We start from the raw sequence: 20,642 nt of genomic DNA on the forward strand, positions 1-20,642 counted from the left end.
TCTCATAGCATCCAACAGTGTGATTTTAATTATCTGGAATTCATATTTAGCATCATTAAAATATTTTACAGATACAACATCCATACACTCCCGCACAACCCAACATCCATTTGTTGCACATAAATAAAACTACTATACAGCTGCAGGTATAGTCTCCTTACCCAGTAGTCTGAATCAAGCATGCATTGTTTGATGGTTCCTAGAGGAGAAAATGTGGACTAGCTCACTTCCTCTCTGCCTCTAAAGCTTTGCCGTGCTAATACACATCAGTAGTTTATTTTACCTCTGAACCACATGCGCCAAACCCAAACACAGCTCTTCAGCTGTCAAAAAACAGACAGAGTAAGAGAGAGAGAGAGAGAGAGAGAGAGAGAGAGAGAGAGAGAGAGAGAGAAAATGGCAAACACTTCACGCTGAGATCATCTTAAGGATAATACAAATAAAGAGAACCATAAATAAACAAAGCGAACACAAAGAAATGCAGATGCAAATACAGGAGTTCACTATGCGATATTCCACCGCCATTCTCTGCAGTGTGAAGCAGAGGATGTGTGTGCAGGCGCGTGATGCCTGATCGGTGCAGTGCGGGTGAAGCGCTTTCCACCCAGAACAGAGGAAGTGCCGAGGCGGAGGCGGGGAAGAATGGAGGAGGTGTGTTCAGCTCATGCAGCCACATGGCAGGTGGCTAAATGGGGGGCAGTTAGAGCTAAATTTTTTAACTCTGGGGAGGGGCTTGACAAACGAAAAGAGGCCTTGACAAATTCCCCAGCAGAGAACATGGCCAGACAGTGAAGACCACCGATGTTCTAGGAGTGGGAAAAGATGGATAAAGAGAACGGATATATACAGTACACAGTCTATATATATATATATATATATATATATATATATATATATATATATATATATATATATATATATATACAGAGACAGAGAGAGAGAGAGAGAGAGAGAGAGAGAGATAAATCCAGGCCTTCACGGTTATTCATTGCCTTGGTGCTCTCCTGAAAGCAGCCTGTCTCACAGCAATGTCACAGAGGTCTGTCCATCACACCCTTTAGAGGACAATGTGTGTTCAGCTCCAAGAGACTCAGTCCGCCTTGTGCTGGTCAACGGGCAGACCCCGGCGAATTGAATCTTTTGTTAAAGTCGAGGCCAAGCAGAGAGTATAAAAGCAAACTCCTCATCCAGCCACAGAAAGAGTGACATGGAAATACGCCCAAGTCTTGGTGTTGATGTAAAGGTATATCACTCCATTAGGCCATTACAGTGCTACAGTGTTGACGGAGAAATTTTGACAAAATCATAAGCTAAGCATCCTGCAGCTGACCATGCAGAAACACATGCAGAGCTGCTGTGTGCTGCTCTCCAACACCTGTAATACAATCCAGGACATTCCCAGCAGAACAAGAGACCCACATTGTGTGAGCTGTTTCTGAACCACACTGTTCAACTCCGCGCCTGCCGCGCTTTTAGCAGGACTGTAGTTGTATGCGTTTTCCGGTTAGCTGCAAAGTAACATGAGCCCTTGAGTAAGTGTGTGTGTGTGTGTGTTGGGGGGGGGGGATTTTGGTTCCTTCTTAGTGGACAGTCTTTGGCCTGGAGACAAATTTTAAATATCACGTATCACATCATTAGATTATTCTTCACTCAACGCCGTCTCCTGTCTTGAGTACCTGCTGGATCTGTCTGATGTGATTGCACTGGCTGATACAGCAAAGCATTAGGCAGCCTGTGTTTATTCCACACTTCATTGATTCTTATCATCACTACCCCTATGGCCCTATATGGTCATCACAGCGCGTGTGTGTGTGTGTGTGTTTGTACATGTCTGTGAGTGTGCTGGTCAGACGCAGAAATGAAAACGCACACACAGACACACGCGCAGTGAGAAAAAAACAAAACATCTAGAAAGATGTTGCTATTCCCAACATGTACTTTGCATAGATAACAATCTGTTTCTCTGACAGTGTCAAACTCACGCCATCATAAGTAACGTAATGAGCATCTTTTCCCTTTCCCTCTGCAATTATGCTGTCACAACACACATTGCTATATGAACCTTGACAACCACAAAAAGACATCTATGTTGAAGAAAGGCAAAAGAAAGAAAGAAATTACATGCCCACACAGGCCCAAACACATGTGCTGCTGACAGTTCATTTTTCAGCATCTCTCCCAGAGGTTGATGGGACGCAATTAACCCAGCTAGGGAGAAGAGCCTGAACTGTCCTAGTTTCCCCGGGCAACCCAACCCCCCCCCCCCCAGCTAAGTGGTCCTGCTGTAGGGGACTCCACTGGCCTGCGATGACTTTCCTGCTTCTGATTGGAAAGCCAGTCTGCCAATTAACCACCTATGGCTGGAGTGAGACAGAGGCCACTTTCTCTTCGAATGGTGTCTGTTTTTGACTTTTTCTGTTGTTTTTGCTTGTGTCATTGAAATGATAGCTGAATATCTGCTGGCCTCATTATAGCGTGTCTGGGGAAACCATATCCTGACCTTCACCGTGTCTCATCTGTTTTCCCGCCATCCACCTGGACAATCCAGAACGCTTATCTCCTAAATTTCTACCCCGGGCAAAGTTGGTAATTACTTTCCCAGACCACAAGCATCTCCTGGCAATCCATCATCCTTCCTTTGGCAACAACCGACTGTGACAAGAACCGGCAGCCCCGGTTTGGGTGCAATGGAGGGGGATTGTGAGCCGATCCACATCGAGGACCAGTTTAAGCAATTCCATAGGATTTTTTTCCTCTGGAGTGAAATTACAGCTCATCGGCCACAGTGACCATCTCTGTGAGCCGTGTGACTTCTAGGGAAGAACGGGGAATGGATTTGGATTGAAGGTGGCAAGTGCGTAAAAGTGCCTGTAGCTCGGTTAAGATTCCAGGGATGTGAGTGCATCTGGGAGGGAAAGCCTCAGATGGAAGAAACAAATATTCGAAAGAGAGATTACCGTGGCTGGCACACGGAGCAAGATGTGGAGGCAGCCAAGTAAACAAGATGGGTCTCAGGGGGGAGCAGTGAGAGCAAACAGAGAGAGAGAGAAAGAGAGAGAGAGAGAGAGAGAGAAAGAGAGCAAAAGAGAGAGAGAGAGTATGAGAGAGAGAGTATGAGAGAGAGAGAGACAGGCAGAGAGAGAGAGAGCGAGAGAGAAAGAGAGAGAGAGCGAGAGAGAAAGAGAGAGAGTATGAGAGAGAGAGAGAGACAGGCAGAGAGAGAGAGCGAGAGAGGGCGGTAGAGACAGAAAAAGAGAGACAGAGACAGGGAAAGAGAGAGAGATGGTGAAAGAGAGGGACAGCAAGAGAGAGAGAGAGAGAGATAGAGAGAGAGAGAGAACAGTAGATAAAGGATATTCAAATCTAAAATGGAACCAAACAAACATACAACACAAGGAAGAAGAAGAGGGGGGTTGTTAGTAGGTGGAAATGTTAAACTGAATAAACTGCATAATAAAATAACAGAAATGATGCAACCAATTCCAAGAGAAGAGAAGATGGCCACCTGGCCTTTTAGAAGGCAATAAATAGAGTATCCCAAGAGTGTTGCAGACAGCGACGGAAGATGCTGTTCATTACAGTCAGAATTACTTTCTCAACAGAATAAGATCTATTTTTTCCCCAGGAACAATTTAAATGACAGTAAAGCGACAGAAAAAGTTTCTATCTGTCTTTCTCCCTCTGTCTCTCTCTCACACACTCTCACAGTCTCTAACTCCAACTCTTTTTCAGCTCCTTTGTTCTTGCTCTCTTTTCTGTTGTGAGACTTCTGTGTTTTGTTTTATTTTTCTTTGCTCTCATCCATCACAGTAAAGGCAGTGTGAGGTGGAGAGTGGAGGTGGGAGTGGAACACGAGGGAACGCCTCAGATGGTGCGATACATCTGGTCTGTTCTCAGCCTTCAGATATGGCACCATTCACCCAGCAGTTCCAGGAAGCACCCTCGCATCTGTCTCTCTGCTCTAATGTGTGCTAATTAAAACCTAAAACAGCTAGCCCCGAGCTGCAGACCATGCCGTGGTGAACAATCTCTCACTCTTACTGTGACTGTCATCTGCAGAGGTGGCAGGAGATCGTTCCTAGTCAGGCTTTGTTCAAGCAAACCAAGCGTTAGATGATTTCCCCCCGAGGCACGTTGAGTTTAGCTCTATGTTGTATTAGTGTTGGCTGTCAGTGACTTTCAACGTGAAATCAACAGGGCCATGCGGAACCGGCGATGAAAACAGAACTGCTCATTTTGGGTTTCCTGATGCAAACTGGCTGATATTTACTCAAACAACTATTTTAAAGTGTTGTCACTGATGAAGCAATTTTAAATCCTGATCAATGCCATCTACAGAAGAAAAAAGCCAAAGCAATAATGATTTAGTTAGAATAAGAGCACTTGATGCATAGAGTGCTAATTAATTCTAAGGAATTCTGAATGTTAAAATATGCCAGTTAGTTTTCTTTTCTAACTCCTATAGCTTCTGTCTGGTGTTTTTCCCTAGCAGAGAGCCACAGCATTAACCCGGTGGATCCAGTAAGTCCAAACGCCACGCACAGTGCCGCACAATTATCACGTGGTAAATGGATGCAAAATCAGTGAGTCGAAAGAAAAGCTTATATGCTCTATGGCACTTGAGTGTTTGGGACAGCGTGTTGTATTTTGAAACAGCCGTGAGCAAATGACCCCCAAAGACACGCCTCTGCCCGCACGCTTTCACCAAGAGTCATTTACAGATGTACATCCGTTTGGTTCAGAGTTCAGCATGTGCAGCTTAATCCTGTTAGGACACAAGCATCAGGAGAGTGGAGTGAGTGGTACAGGGCTTGAAACACATCGGCAACAAAATTCAATACTGGCGGAGCTATTTCTGAACTGTGAAGAAAAAGGGTCATGGAATCTAAAGTCTAACACTAAAGCTGTTAAAACACAAAGTCCAGAAAAGGGTTAGGATGGCACAGTAGCATCATGGGTTTAAAAATCTGCTGATTTTTATTTCTTGATACTGACGTCTTGGTTTTAATGTATTTCATTATCTATCTATCTATCTATCTATCTATCTATCTATCTATCTATCTATCTATCTATCTATCTATCTATCTATCTATCTATCTATCTATCTATCTATCTATCTATCTGTTTTTTATATATATATATATATTTATTATTGTTTTTTTATAGGCACTTTTATCATTAAGCGAATGAAACCAACTGAAACTAAATTATTTCTTTCTTCCACTTTTTGCAACATTATCAGTTTGGGGCTGTTGAATTTTACTTGATACTGGAACAGTTGCATCCTTGCAGACTTGTCAGGATATGAGACTCTACTAGAAAAATCACATAGGACCAACTTGGCTACTACCATCAAGTGGATGTAAATCCCGTCATATCTGCCAGAAGCTGGTGGCGTTCGGCCCGGAGCCTCCCTTCTCCCCACAGAGAGGGATCAGGGAACTCCCCTAACTTCCTCTCGGTGGCAGAAATGGGCTGTCGCAGCTCATTGTGAGGCTGATCGCTCTCCTCCACATTCTCCAACATGGAGTATCCAGCAAAGCCAGTGTCTAGGGCAGGCGTCTTGCAGCACACAGCAATACCCTGCTCTCTGCCCTTCCTATCACACATCTCTTCTTCACTATCGGTGGCACCAGCCACATTCTACCCTCACCACACTGAGCAATTTGATGTACATCATAAAAACACATTAAATCTTAATAAAATTTCTATCTTCATTTAATTCCGTTGGTCTGCCATATGGCACCCGAGCAGTGGACCCTCCCAAAAAAAATGGAGTCAAACAATTGGCTGTGATTGATCTTAAAATTACACCAAGCTTGAGGAGAGACCCTTTTTCTATTAGAGACGTGAATTATTTTTATTCTGTGAGTCTGACGAGAGTGTTAGTCTAGGCATTTTTGCCATTATTAGATTATGGATTTTGGCCTCCCAACAGAGAGGTAAGGAGCTCTCTCTGAGGCACCAGCCATTCAGCACTGCAGCCAGCGTCCTCTCTGCATATGGGAAATTTGACATTTTTTTAATAATGGCCTGTCAGTCAAAACCAGCATTGGCTGTTCTCCAGTACCTGGAGAGTGTCCTGCAGCTGGGAGTGTCCTGCAGCTGTGCAGCATGCAACAAGGAGCAGAACGTCCCGCCTCTATGCGGCAGGAGATTCCATGGCAAAAATGATGATATCATCAGCAACTAAAATAGTAATAATAATAAAAACAGCCTTTAATGTGGCACATTCCTGATTCAAAAGATGTCCACATGTTGGACCTGGATGAAATGTGCAGGAATGCAGCCAAACCTCTATGATATCTATAATGGCTGTATAATGTGTGTCCCAGAAGCATATGGTCTGCATTTAACAGTGTTAGTTTTCTTCTGGGCTAGTTTGCCGTTTGGACGGTTGAAGTGTCTCCTGCCATCTGGATCGTCCTGGGCAGGCATTAAGCAGTCCCTTGACCACACTAGCTTTATAAAAACTAGCACCCCACACCTGCCTTGTCAACATCCAGACTTTTACCAGATGTGACCCTTGCTGTGCTTCATGAGGGAGATACGATGATAAAAACAAGACCCTTACATGCTGCATGGCTTTTAATCACGGAATATATGTGCTGTATATCGTCACCATGGGCGACATGGTTAATAAGCAGCATATCCTGATGAGAATCCCCTTTCCTCTGAGCCTTAAGGCAGGACGTAGGATAATGGGTCTGGAGAAGAGAGAGGACACCTCTCATCAAGGCAGGACAGCATTGTTGGGTCCTTCAGGGGCCAAATGGTAACGTGTGCATTTAAATGTTCAGACAAGTGCATGTACACATACACACAGAATAAGTTGTTGCATGTGCGCAGAATTAGCGTGTTGTGCGAGTGTGTATGTGGAATGAGACATGGAGGGTGGGTGTTTGCGGCGTCACTTACAGATATTGGCCGTTCCCTTGGGGATGGGCAGATAGGAACCAGCGTTCCAGGCTCTCCCCTGGTAGTTCCGCTTGCACCGTCCACAGTCTGGTCCAGTGGTGTTGTGCTCACACTCACAGCTCAGCTTTTCTTTGTCAAAAGCACAGCTGTTGGCATGAAGGTTGCACTTACACCTGTCAAAACAAGAAAATGGGAGAAAAAGAATGGAACTCAAAAAGTCTCTCGTTTTTATTTTTTAACTTGCAGCATGACTCTCCTGAAAACTGTCTGAAAACTCCACTTCAAGGCCAAAGTGACCTTGGAAGTTATTTGCATTTCAACTAAATGTATACCAGTATGTGGTTGTGGTCTAAAGCTTCTTAAAGGGCTTCAAACCCAGTTCACAATGACAAGATCTCAAAATCCACATTATTTTTGCTATTCTCCCTCTCTGTCTCTCTCCCTCACTCTCTTTTTCTCCCTCTGTCTCTCCCTCGCTTTTTCTCCCCTTTTTTTCTCCCCATCTGTCCCTCTCTAGCTCTCTGTCTCTCTCTTCACTCACTTTCTCTCTCTCTTTTGGTTTCCTGCAAATATTTAAGATATTTATTTATAATTGTCCCAGTGTAAAAGGCATAATTGTGTTGAGGTCACAGTTGCAGGGGGAGGAAGAACAGCAGTTGACAAGCAGCTGAAAGCAACCCCAGCAAAGGAGAGTGTGAGAGCAGAACGAAGAGGCTTGCGGCACGAGATGAGGCAGTGACCACAAGGCCATGCAAAAAACACTGCTTTATCACAAGCTAAGTGAGGAAGTAAGGAAGATTAAATGCTTTCGTACTGCCAGCACATGTGCTTATAACACAGCACACCTACCTGCCTGACAAGGCAAAGGATAATCATTGTTAAAGCCCTTTTCAACATATCACACTATATAAAATCATACATTCAGATTCCTTTACTAGATCACACAGATCTGCTTTATAATGGTAATAAATCCAGTAGCCCATCTACATGCCAGCTTTGACACCTGATTTGAAACACACTCCAGACTAGAAGTGTGCAGTGGAAATGTTATACATGGATTTCAAATGTGAACATTTCACCCCAGATTCTCACATCGTCTGCAGGTTTAACTGAACCTCTCTCCTGGTGTGACCAGCTTCCCTATGGTTCTGCCTGGCTTGCTGATGGCTCACCTTGGCCAGTGCCGATTTTAAAAGCACGCAAAGCATTCGTCTCACATGGCCACGGGCCCAGAGCAAATGCCTTTCCAAAGCAGCTCTCTGTCCATGCACAAATGAGAGCAGTGATAGGGGGGGGATGCTTTGTTTAAACAGGTGGTGTGGACAGGATGTTGGGGGGGGTTGATGCACCTGTGCACCCCTGTCACTGTCATGGTACACCCCCCCCCCCCCCAAGTCACGTGGTACAGTCTGCCACATGCAGGGGGGTTCACCCATGTTTGTAGCCACACCCCCGTGAAGGCACGCACCTGTACGGGTTTACCTGTTAATGTGTGTCAATTTAAACCTCCGTCAGTGCGTGCCTCACCGTTGGTCATTGTTTGTTCGCTGATGTATGTAAGTGCGTATGTAGTCATTGTTGGATGTTACTATAGCCTGTGTTTAATTAAAGTCATGTCTGTCGTTAATGCTGTGTGTGTGACACCGTTCTACGTGTTTTATGTTAATAAATGTTTCACATTGAGGGAGTCTGTGCGTCCTGCTCCACGCCCACCGGCACTCGGGCCAGCGACAACAATACAGTCACACGATTCATACTCAGACCTCAGATTCAGTTTAACGTGGAATTCCTTGTGGCATAGTCAGGGTTAGTCAGTGTTGTCTGAGAACTGTGGATAAATATTGCTTAAGATACCATATATAAAATTATGTATATTGTATAGAGTCTTTTTCATGAACCTTCGATAACACACATATACACAGAGACAGAGAGCATCAGAGAAGGAGAATGAGAGAACATGACAGCTGGCGATCATGGTGATTTGGTAACAGCTAGAATCCAGTTCTAAGATGCTTAGAATAATCCCAAAAGATAAATAATGACAATTTCGGAAAACAATTCCACTAAACCAATCTGCCTTCCGTGATGTAGATTGAGGTTCATCTGTGTGTTGATGTCCAATTACGGCGCACAGGAAGCTCATGACTAATGCTGTTTTTCTCTAGCGTGTGTGTGTGTGTGTGTGTGCGTGTGTGTGTGTGTGTGTGTGTGTGTAATAGCCTACATCCAATAAGAATGCTGAGAACAGTCATTAAAAACTATTGCTACATAGCTGAGAGTCATGTGTACAGCTATGATGCATGGAAGTGCGTTCTCGAAGACAAAATGGAACTCAGCTCTTCCAGGTGTACACGCACCGCATAAACGATAGGGCATTCTCCTCCAAAAAGGCCTCATTTACATGTCATTACGCAGAGGGCATAGGGAGCCACCCTGTTCTCCACACAGCTCCTCCCCCCATAGGCTATGCCTACACTGATAACGTAAATATCAAAATCTTATTTAAAGATTGCTCAATATTTCTGTAAAGGCAGAAGATTCATAAAGATATCCATCCAAAATCTGCTCACAAACAAAACAAAATTTAATTATGCTACCACTAGTATTTTATAGCTTCCCTTTAGTAATGATAAACAAAAGTGAACCCAGAACAACAAAGTCAGTGGTGACGTGTGGTCTCTCTGTAAGCTCCATTCAGAGAGAGGTCTTCACATACTCTCAGGTGCCATTTATGGCATGACCTTCGGGCCCCTTGAATGGTAACAACATTTTAATCATCAGCTCACTACATGACCGGGCTGTGCCAGTGGTTTAATGAAGGAGACATGCCGCCGACCCATTATCTTTTTTACCGTTGGCATGGCTACATTGCCAATGGTGACGGAAAGCTTTTGTTATAGTCTGGTCACTAAGGGAGACGGATGCTGACATCTGGAGCTGGAGCTGCCCAAAGCAGCAATGAAGAGAAAGTGTAATCAGACTTCAATTACATATGTGTGGGCTTCCACACCTTTACCTTATGTCTTCATTTGGAAATGGTGGAGAACTTGTACTGTGTTTTCCATTCAGATATCCCCACCACAGTATTTATAATAAATGCACATGTATTTGTCTGTAAGTTTCAATGAGACACACAGCCTTGGGCCCATTGAGAGACGCAATGTCTATCTATTGTAGGTCACAGTACGTATTCACAGGAATACCCAGGAGGCAGTGTGTTCCAATTGCTCAGACAGGCTAATGTGGTACAATGGAGATCAATGCTGTACATCTCATTTCCTCACAGACCCTCCCTTCTCCCTCTCACAGGCAAAAAGTTCTCCAGTTCTCCTTGAAGGACAGGAGACAGAGCTGTTGTGGAGTAATTTATTTATCTTCTACAGAAATTGGTGCTGCGCTACTGCCAAGTAAGCCTGCCTCTGTGCTAGCCTCGAGCACAAAGTCTGTGACCTCTACAATAATGGAAGCCTCCATGACTATAAGGAGGCAGACGGCTCAGACGGGGGAAATAAAAGGACCAAAGTAAGCGATTTAGCGGCTGGCAGCGAAACCGGTAATTTAACGAATCTCTCTTCGCCTTTTCTGCCGCAATCTACGCGCTTATCAGTAGGTAATTAATAACGATTATCGCAGAATGATGCCGACACACACAGTCGGGCTTGCTGATCCAACCAAAATGAGTGGAGTCAGAACGACGCGGCGCTTAAGCACACTAAATAAGTGAGCAATTAAATTTAATCAAACGTGCAGGTGTTATTGTAACACAGTGAACTGGGTCACAGAAACGCTATGAATAAGCGTTTTGCTCGAGTCAGCATATAAAAAGCCCCATAAAGAAAACAAGCCAGCGGTAATGGAGGGGAAATAACAGCGGCCGCCGATTCCATTGCATAGTGGCAAATTGAAACAGACTCAAAGACGCGGCGACGGTTAACGAGAGGATAAACGGGCCGCGGATAAACGGAGGCTTTCAGATTTACAGCATTCGCACGGCGTGAGCGGTAACTTCAGCCTTTCACCGCTCCTGCCGTAAGGAAGTCACTTCGTTGGCTTGCTGGAGTTAGAACTGGCGTTAGACACTTCAGCACTAAAGCGTATTGCCCAAAGCGATTTATTCCAAAGATTGCGCATGGAGGTACTGTATTTATATTCACCATCACCATCCTTAGCAAGAAGTGCCTCGTTCTCAGGCTAGTTCTGAGAACTCACAGACTAGTTTATTAGGCACACCTTGACTCATTCAGCAGTGACACGGGCATGGTAGTGTTGTGGTAGTGGAACTTGCTGGAGTTTTAATGTGTCAATGTCACTGCTGGGTTTCTCAACCAAAAATATCTAAATAGCCAGGAGGGGTCTGTAGTCAGAAAGTGTCCGAACAAACAAATTGTGCATGAAAACAGATGAGCTATTTAGCCCTTAAATGTACTTAAATGTATAACAAATAAATGTTTCTAATAAATAAATAACCAAAAATAGTTCTGATGAGTCTAATCTCAGTAGTCATGGACCCACACATATACGATCATGCCTGGTATTGTTTATCAACAAGAGTTGTAGAACACTGATCACTATTATCTGGTAGACTGGGTGTACCTTTTGGCATGATCAGCTATTTATTGATGATTTCACTAAAAACAGGAAAAAGGTCACATTTTAGACCAATTAGTCTTTGAGCTAAGTGGAAAGAAAAAGTGTTGGCAAAGAAACAGGAGTGAGTTTGCCAACATTGGGCCTCATGGCAATGTATTTTTATATTCTTCTACTCTACTTTTCTCATAATCAGTTCGTATGACTGTGCTACATCAGATTCAGTAAATGCTCAACAAATTCAGTAAACTGTGGGGCATAATCCACTTAAACAGCTCTATCTGTGCAAGGGGTTTTTGAGAACTGTGAATTGTGATTCTGACAGCACAAAAATGCCTTACTGGCTCAAGTGTCATGCTCCAGGTGTCTGTAAAAGTCATCAGTAAAAAGGTCATCTAAAGACAAATAGAACAACTTTTCTGTTTTCAGAACTTTTTAAAATAAAATAAGTCAATAGAATAACTTCAGTAGTGCAACTAAAAGCTGTTAAAGGCATAACAAAGGAAACACAAGTTGCTTGATCATGTTGTCAAATAAGAGCCATAGTCTCAAAGGAATTAAGACAATCTGATCTGATCTGAAATTAGGTTAAAAAACAAGTCAAGGGGCAGAGAATTCATGCCATGATGATAATGTTTATGTTTGAGGGTAATATCTCAGGTATGTATGCTGCTTAACAAAAAAAAAAAAAAAAACCTTTATTTTTCTTACTTAGATTGATGCATACATTTGTGTGCCTGTCTGTTTGCCTGCCTGCCTGCCTGTCTGTCTGCTATTTTCAGGTTTCTGTGAATACTGAATCATGGAGTGCTTCTGTCTTGTAAGCAGGTAAGAACATGGTCGGTAATTGGATGGGTCCACCTGCTACCAGCTCAAGAGATACTTTCTCTGGCAGGAAAAACAATGCATTCTCTATGTGAGCTCTTGTTTCATAACCTTGAACGTATCAAAGGGTGTTTGTTAGTCAAAGAATAAGAAGTGTTTTGTTCTCACCTGGCAGAAGGACAGAGAGAGAAAATGCAACGAAGAGCATCTAGCAAAAGCCAGTTTGTTTTTAATCCCATGTTACCTGCTTGTTGTTCGCCAAAAAACTTTTATTCATTTTAAAAATGGCCTGTTCACTCCACCAACATGCTTGAATTTATTTTGGCCAGCAAAAATGGAAACTCCAAACCCAAGTCATGCTGTGATTTTGTACCACTTTTGACTAAATAACTAGATCTGCTGAATTGACATAACTGGCCAATGCAGGTGGGTGGGACAAAATCCTAGGAAGAACTCTGAATGCCAACTACCCCTTAGGCACTGCCCCACACCCAGGCCTTCTTCTGCCAGTGTCACTGAGCTAAGCTCGCTGGAGTAGAAGCTGTAGAAGCCAAAGACCTGTACAGTCACTACAATTTCTCCATGCAAAAAAAAAAAAAAAATCGTTGTGGCATATTTGCTGATTCACTAGAACAAAATAAATGATTTCATCCCCAGAATCACTTCAGTGTTATTGCTGTACATCCCAAATGATACAGATGACTTGCACATTACTAAATGGGAGATGTTGTACTTGGTCCTTAAATGGTGCTGGGAAGACTCTAATTTAAATCTTAATCATGAACCAAAAAGGTTGTACTTTACCACATCAGTAGCTGCAAATGTAGTAGTTGCATACAATTTATCCACTATTGATTGACAATGTCTGATCGAAGTGTAGAAAGATGGCAGCTGTTGCTGTACATTTTTTATCACCACCTTGCGCTACATACACAAAGAGCTTCAGTCTTACTGAATGCAAATGTGAGATCGCTTAAACTGCCAATTAAGGGTCTGGAGCACTGAGCAAATGACCCTGCAGCAGAAAACATTACATTAGCGTTTATAATGAGCCAGGCCAAATGAGTTTAATAAACAGTTCGGGGAGCACCAGCTCACTTTGAATTGGTGGAATTCACTTGGCAATAAAGTTTATGGTCCCAAAGACCTTACAGGGGTGTCCTAATACATGATTCATTTTACGTATTGAATATGAGCTGAGCTAATTAGAATGTATTAAGGAACATTAATTGGCAGGAAAAGTGCATTTCAATTACAATCCAACCCCGCCCCCCCCCACACACACACAGACACACTAGCACCACCACCATCCATAACCTTTATAAAACAAATGAAAGGAAAAGATGGAAAGCAGAAATACATTTATAACACTACTCAATTACACGTCAATCAGTGAGCACAGAGCTGTTACTCACAATACCCAGATCAATACTAGTGACTGAGCAGGACTTGGGAGCTGATATACTCATGAGGGCTGTGTATTGCTTTAGTTGGGGAAAACACTGTGAGGAGAGCCTGGTCAAAAAGAAGCTATATGTGATTTTGCTGACATGCAAAAAGAAGACATCCTAAACACTCCATAAACAACTTTTGGGTGTGAGCAGCACAATTACCCATGACACATCTTTCATGCATTTAGCAGTGATATAAACTCTAATTTGATATTATGGTATACCTGAGTGAAAAGGGCCAAAGGTCTATGTGGTCCATACTAATAAAGGAATACATGATTATACTGATCATAGGAGGAAACTATAAAACCAATAAATCAGCATGATTAATGCAGACAGGCTACTCTAGGGGCGTGTGGCTATGTTAGCATTTCAAACTGATTTTAGCATTTGTTTCTTTATATTCAGTTCTTATCTGAACTTGTGGTATGGTGGTAAAATATGCAGATTTGTTCATAACATTTCAAATGTGAAATATCATTTTAGAGAAATGTGTCCATTTCTCTAAGATTATATAGTCTGAAATATTTCCTTAATAACTGAGGCTTGACTAGCTTCCCCAGTAGGTGGAGGTGCACTTTGGCATCAGCTCATATTTCCTAAACCCACAGGCAGAAGTCAGTCACTGTAACATGCTGCAGTCGCTTCTGCAAGAACAAATCCTTCTGGGTACTTCCTGACTAGACCATTATGACAGGGAGAATGTAAAGCTTGGACATGCTGCTGTTCTTGGGGTTTCAGAGTCCACAGCTGCCCACAGTGGAAGGGTTTCTCTCTCTCTCTCTCTCTCTCTCTCTCCCTCTCTCTCTCTCTCTCTCTCTCTCTCTCTCCCTCTCTCTCTCTCTCTCTCACACACACACACACACACACACACACACACACACACACACACACACACACACACACACACACGTGCACACACGGTGTCAGAGTGAACTGCCACACCGGCCTTCTTTTGCTGCGGTGCTGCCGCAAAGGTCTCAAATGTCTTGTCTTATTTTTCCATTTTTTTTTACAGTTGCTGTCACACTTGTTGCAATACCATGTCCACTTCTTCAAAACTCTTCACACAGTGTGCTTTTGAAACATGTGCCTCAGAACATCAGTTGACTTTTGGTGCAAAATACCACTAAACCACTTCACATTTCACCCATAAGTGACTCAGGCTGCCATAACTCTAACATAACTATAACATAAGTATAACATAAGTATAACATAGCTATAACATAGCTATAACATAACTATAACATATGCTTTCTCCCACAGGACTGCTCTGTCACTCGGTGTACAATGAACTACAAAATGCAAACAACTTTGCAAAATACACGTTTCCCTTTCCTATATTTTTGTATCCACAAATATTTCTAAAGAAACTTTTAATCTGTTGGATTACCTCTCACAACAGATATGACTGAGTGTGTTAAATTTTCAGTAAACTGCAAATGTTAATGTTTTTCAGGAACCCAGAATACTAATATTTACCATATAATGTAAAACAATATATAATAAAGAAACAAATCACAAAAGCCACTTTAGTGTATTTTGCCATTTGCACTCACATTGCAATATACTGTAGTTCAGAAAAGAAATATATACAATCGATAACAAATACTGTAACACCAAATCAATATTTTCACCATATACAGTAATTTGCACATATTTATCTGCCTATCAGTATCAGCGGTCTACTGTTGGCCTGATCCATCCATCCTGTCCACTGCATTTGGCCACAGATTTTTATCAACATCTCACCGAATGTTATCTGGGTAGCTTGTTAGCTGAAATGACAGCCGGGTGTTTCAGCAGTACATGGACTGCGGTAATAGTGGAAAAAGCTCTTCATTGATTACTACATCTGTATTTTCCCTATAAACATGCAGATTTCAGTGCAAGTATGACCACTTTTGTATTGATGGTAACAAAGCTGCAAACTAAAACTGAATAAAGCTTCTGCTAAAATAAGAATAATCTGTGTTACAAATTTCAAGTGTATATTTTCATTTGTCTGTCAAAATCTATTTCCATCCACAGTGATCAGTAACTTTGTAGGGTTTTAATCTGAAAGTTAACTGTACCTAAATATCTGCAAAAATTGCTGATGTTTATTTTTAATTTATAATTGCTGAGTGCAGACTTTTGGTGGTGGTAAACAGCAGAGAGGTATTCATGAATTTTGGAGAAGGTGGTGATTGAATGTCTTTTGTATCAAAACAATGCAAACGTATAGACAGTTTAGTTTACATAGTGTACTGATATGGTGAACGTGTTAAGTGTTGAAAAAGTGTACATGGTATTGAGACAAGTGTGAAAACGACTTTAAAAAACTAAATTTAGCTAAATATGAGAGTGTCTGACTTCCTCACACATAGCGGCAGAGGTGCTGATCTTTCACTGATGAACTTGCTAAGATGAACATGCTGTGTTCTCTTTCCCCTGGGCAGTGCTGATTAAAGACTCCCAATCCAGCACCAGACGCTGGCAGATGTGTGCAGATGTGGATAAGGTCAAAGTTCCACCAGCGTTCTGTATCCTACAGTGCCGTGAGTCTGACCGTCTGTTCTGTGGGTCAGGATGAGGACTATTAGCAGGAAAAGAGCAAGGACTCACATATACAGCTTTTACTAGTACTATCAAATGAAAAATGTTTTAGTGGCCTAATTTGTGTGTGCGTGTGTGTGTGTTGCTGTAAGATTCATTCTCCACTTGAGAGATGCAGTGAAATTTCAATTTATAATGAACTGATGGAGTGCTGTTTTCATTGGGTGTATTTTTTCAGTGTATAAGAGCACAAGTTGTCACACCAAAGTCCAACATATCATATAAATTTGGTTTTATATAATCAAACTAGAATTTTACTGTCAAGGTTTCAAAATCACCTGCAACTAGAAAAAGCAAAGTCAGCAGTATCTCTAGCTGAAATTAAGGATCCAAAAGATATTTTGCATTTGTCTACATCCAAATACTCAAACTGCCCAAACACTGGGAATAGAGCTCATAAATGGTCTGAAGAATGATGCTGTCTGGGTGCTAGGTCACATGTTGGGGAGGGGCCTACAGATTTGGGGCAGGACTCAGTGAGAGAAGCACTCATGAATAGGTGATGCAGAAAGCAATAGAGTGAGGCGAAGGATGAAGAGACCCACTACACTGTTAAAAGCTTCCCCATTCATTAAGCAGGTCATGTCTGTGAATGTCGAATGTGCGCATTGGCTTATGAAATAAGGAAAAAATCTATAAAAAAGGGGGAAAAAAACATACGGTGTGTGTGTGTGTGAGAGAGAGAGAGAGAGAGAGAGAGAGAGAGAGAGAGAGAGAGAGAGAGAGAGAGAGAGAATAAAGGAAAGCCAAAAATCTCAGCTCACTGTGGGCACTTTGAGATCCTGTTTTCAAAGCACAGTGGATGAAATCAGGTATTTTATTAATGATAAAAAGAGCTTTGTCTACAACCACACTCCAAATAAATGACAGTTGCTCTACAGACATATTAATTATGGGCACATTTACATAGTAATCCAGCAGTTTTATGCAGAACTCTGGGGGACTGTGTTCCAGCAGATTCCTTTGATTAAGGGGAAGCCTGCGTGAGTGAGGGCTATCTGCTGGAGGAGGGTGTGGGTTGTGGTGCCACCCTACACTAAGAATATCCCCCACGCTAACCTTTAAATTCCTCATGTTCACAATGCAGCACAGCGTCCTGGATCTGGGATGGGTATGCATGTCTGCCTGCACAAGAAAGAGGGAAAAATATAGGAGACAGAGAGAGGAAGAGAGAGGAGGACCAAAAACTGGGATGAATGGGAAAGCGAAATGCATAAAAGAGAATGAAGAGGGAGAGAGACAGCGTCTGAGAGTGTCATGAAGAGATGTAGAGAGACCGACTTGTCATTCAGGACACACACACTCACTCCACACCCAAAACATCAAAATTTAATTAGTGCATGTGCATGCATTGCTAATTTCATAGTGCCATACTGCACAATGAAAAATCAATGTTCAAAATCACAGTAACCTTATCAACCCTGCAGTTTGAAAATTAGACCATTAAAGTATGCTTTGCAGCACAAGGGCGGGGTGTGCGTATGTGTGTGTGCATGCGTTTGTTTGTGTGCGAGTGTTGGTGAGTATAGCCTGCCTGCTCCCACATCACTCCACTTCCTGCCTTCACTTCACTGACTTCCTGTAGCAGCTCAAATTAAGTTTAAAACTCTGACGCTTGCTTACAAGGCTGAAAATGGACAAGCTCCCATCGACTTGATAGCAATGGTCAAAACTCTATCTGTACCTCAAGCCCTTCGAGTTTTGAGTACAGTCCAGCTTGACCCAACATCCTTAAGACTCATGGATGATGAACATCAAGACTCTTCATGTTCACCCAGTTGGTGGAATGAACCTACACTGACTGTCTCAACCTCACTGTTTTTAAATGCTGACTGAAGACTCATCTCTTTGAAAAGAACTTAAAATTTAACCTAAACATGCACTAGAAGATGTTATATTTTCACTTGAACTGTCTGGTATTCTGTCACCTACTACTGTATTGTACTGTTCCCAATCTGGATTTCAGCATTGACAATTGTTTCTGGCAGTATCCCAGTTTAAGGGTATTTTTGGACTATTTGTGCTAGCTAAGAATACTTTAAGGATACTTTTCTGAGTAGAAAACTAAAGCACTTTTGTAAGTCGCTCTGGACAAGACTGTCTGCAAAATTCCATAAATGAAAATGTAAATGTAAATGCATGTGTATTTTTGTAGTATTTGTTTGTAGGGAGTTTAGTGCAGGTGTGTATGGATGCGTTTATCTATAAGATGTATTGTCAGTATGTCAGTAAGTATTGTGTGTGTCTGTGTTTGTGGCAGCTGGGTGTAAGATGGAATGATAGGAGCCGCAGACAAACACACACACACTCACACACACACACACACACACACACACACACACACACACACACACACACACACACACACACACACACACACACAGATAGACTTGCACATGGCTGCTAGCCTCCATCCACACTCAGAGGACATAAAATGACTTGTCAATGGCAGTCATGAAGGAAGCATGACCATTCACAAGTGCTTCATCTCTTTAACAGCTTTTAAAGCAGCATCATGTTAACACCCTTTAACCTCTGTGATAAAGCAGAATGAAGGTTAGAGCTGCACCTGTACAAGCATCTAGCACCCGGCACAGCGCAGAGCATCTCACTTTAACTCTCCCTCTGTATCTCACCTTGTGTTAATGTAACAAAATATTCTTATACACAAATCTCAACCTGCAGTACTATGTAGATTATTCACAGTGACTATTCATCAGACACATACAGGCACAAACATCTGTGTGCGCGCATGCGTGGTGTGTGTGTGTGCTTGTGTGCGCGTGCATGTGTGCATGCGAATGCATGTGAGTGTATGCATGTATGCGCATGTCCTTGTTGATTTATGCATGTGTATCTGCGTGTGTGTGCATGTGAGTGTATGCATGTATGTGCATGTCCTTGTTCATTTATGTGTGTGTATGTGTGTGTGTGCATGTGTGTGCGTGCTTATGTGTGTGTGTGCGTGTGTGTGTATGTGTGTGCATGTCGGGGTGTGTGCACTTGTGTATTTTTTGTTTGTGTACGGGCACTCCACTGGTCCTATCCACCACTGCCTTTCCTCTAATTGGACATGCTCTGCTTTGAATGTTCCTCAGGCAAAGCACCTGTGAACCTTGAATGTAAAAAAAGGAGGGAGAGAGAGAAAAAGAGAGAGAGAGACAGAGAGAGAGAGAGTGCCAATGAGACAGAGAGAGAGAGAGCAAGAGAGGAGGAGGACGACCAGAGGGAGGCGAGAAGTAAAGCCTGATGGAGCAGAACATGGCATATCTATGTAGCCCAGCTGCCAAGTTCCGTTCTGTGTGTGTGTGTGTGTGTGTGAGCGAGAGAGAGAGAGAGTGTGTGAGAGAGGCTTGTCTGCCATTAGTGTTTGAAGGTGGACAGGCGAAAGCGTGTGAACATTTGTGTGTGTGTGTGTGTGTGTGTGTGTGTGTGTTCTAGCAGATGCATGTTGCATGCTGCCATGTCTGCTTGCACCTCAAACCTCATACTGCAGCCCTAATTAGTGCTGGTTAAAAATGCCCCCACTTTTGCTCCCTTTTTTCCCTGCCCATTGTTTGCGTAAATTACTAAAAGCAGACAGTAAACATATCTCTCTCCCTCGAGGAGCTATCCACACCAGCACTGTCAACAAATCCACCTTCTAATGCCCAAAAAGTCTTTAGGAAAAGATGCGCTCTGTGTGCGCGCGCGCGTGTGCGTATGTGTATGTGAGTGTGTTTATGCTTGCCACTGACATTTTTTCTCCTGACAGTATCACTTTACAAATAACATTTCAAATCTCATCTGTTTTTATTTAAATACAAATGAGGAAAGAATCCAAATAAAATTTCATCCAAATCCCCTGAGTGGTTGTGCGTGTGTGACAGAGAAAGACAGTGAAAGAGACTATTTAAGACAGTGTGTCTTTGTTAGTGAGAAAAAATGAGTATGTTTTGTGTGTGTGTGTGTGTGTGTGTGTGTGTGTGTGTGTTTGCAGTACTTCGGCAGTGTTGTGACCCTGGTGGTTCTGCTACATTCATTTAAGAGTTGATGCGGTTTGGGTTGGTGCCTGCATACCCATACCCACCCACACCCTCCTGATTCCCACACCCCTACTTCCACACCCACCCCACTGCTCTAAAATATTTATTAGGCAGTCTGACAGAGAGAAGCCAACCTCGTGAGTCTGCCCTCTCCCTCGGACACTGCTCATTACACTCTTTTCCCTACGTCAACACACCATTGCACACATCATCTGTCCACAGCACTGCAGGCAGATGG

General features: G+C 42.7%; 1 protein-coding gene across 5 annotated transcripts in view; it reads right to left on the reverse strand.

The window, feature by feature from the left end:
• Nucleotides 1-20,642, reverse strand: part of ntng1a (netrin g1a) — a 78,829-nt gene that overhangs the window by 15,861 nt on the left and 42,326 nt on the right. For all 5 annotated transcript variants that reach the window (XM_035531199.1, XM_035531200.1, XM_035531198.1 and 2 more), the window contains exon 3: nucleotides 6,919-7,091. In XM_035531199.1, coding sequence (XP_035387092.1) covers nucleotides 6,919-7,091 — 173 coding nt within the window. The remainder of the gene's footprint in view (nucleotides 1-6,918; nucleotides 7,092-20,642) is intronic.

The sequence above is a fragment of the Electrophorus electricus genome, chromosome 10 (assembly GCF_013358815.1).
Source record: "Electrophorus electricus isolate fEleEle1 chromosome 10, fEleEle1.pri, whole genome shotgun sequence".
Classification (NCBI taxonomy): domain Eukaryota; kingdom Metazoa; phylum Chordata; class Actinopteri; order Gymnotiformes; family Gymnotidae; genus Electrophorus; species Electrophorus electricus.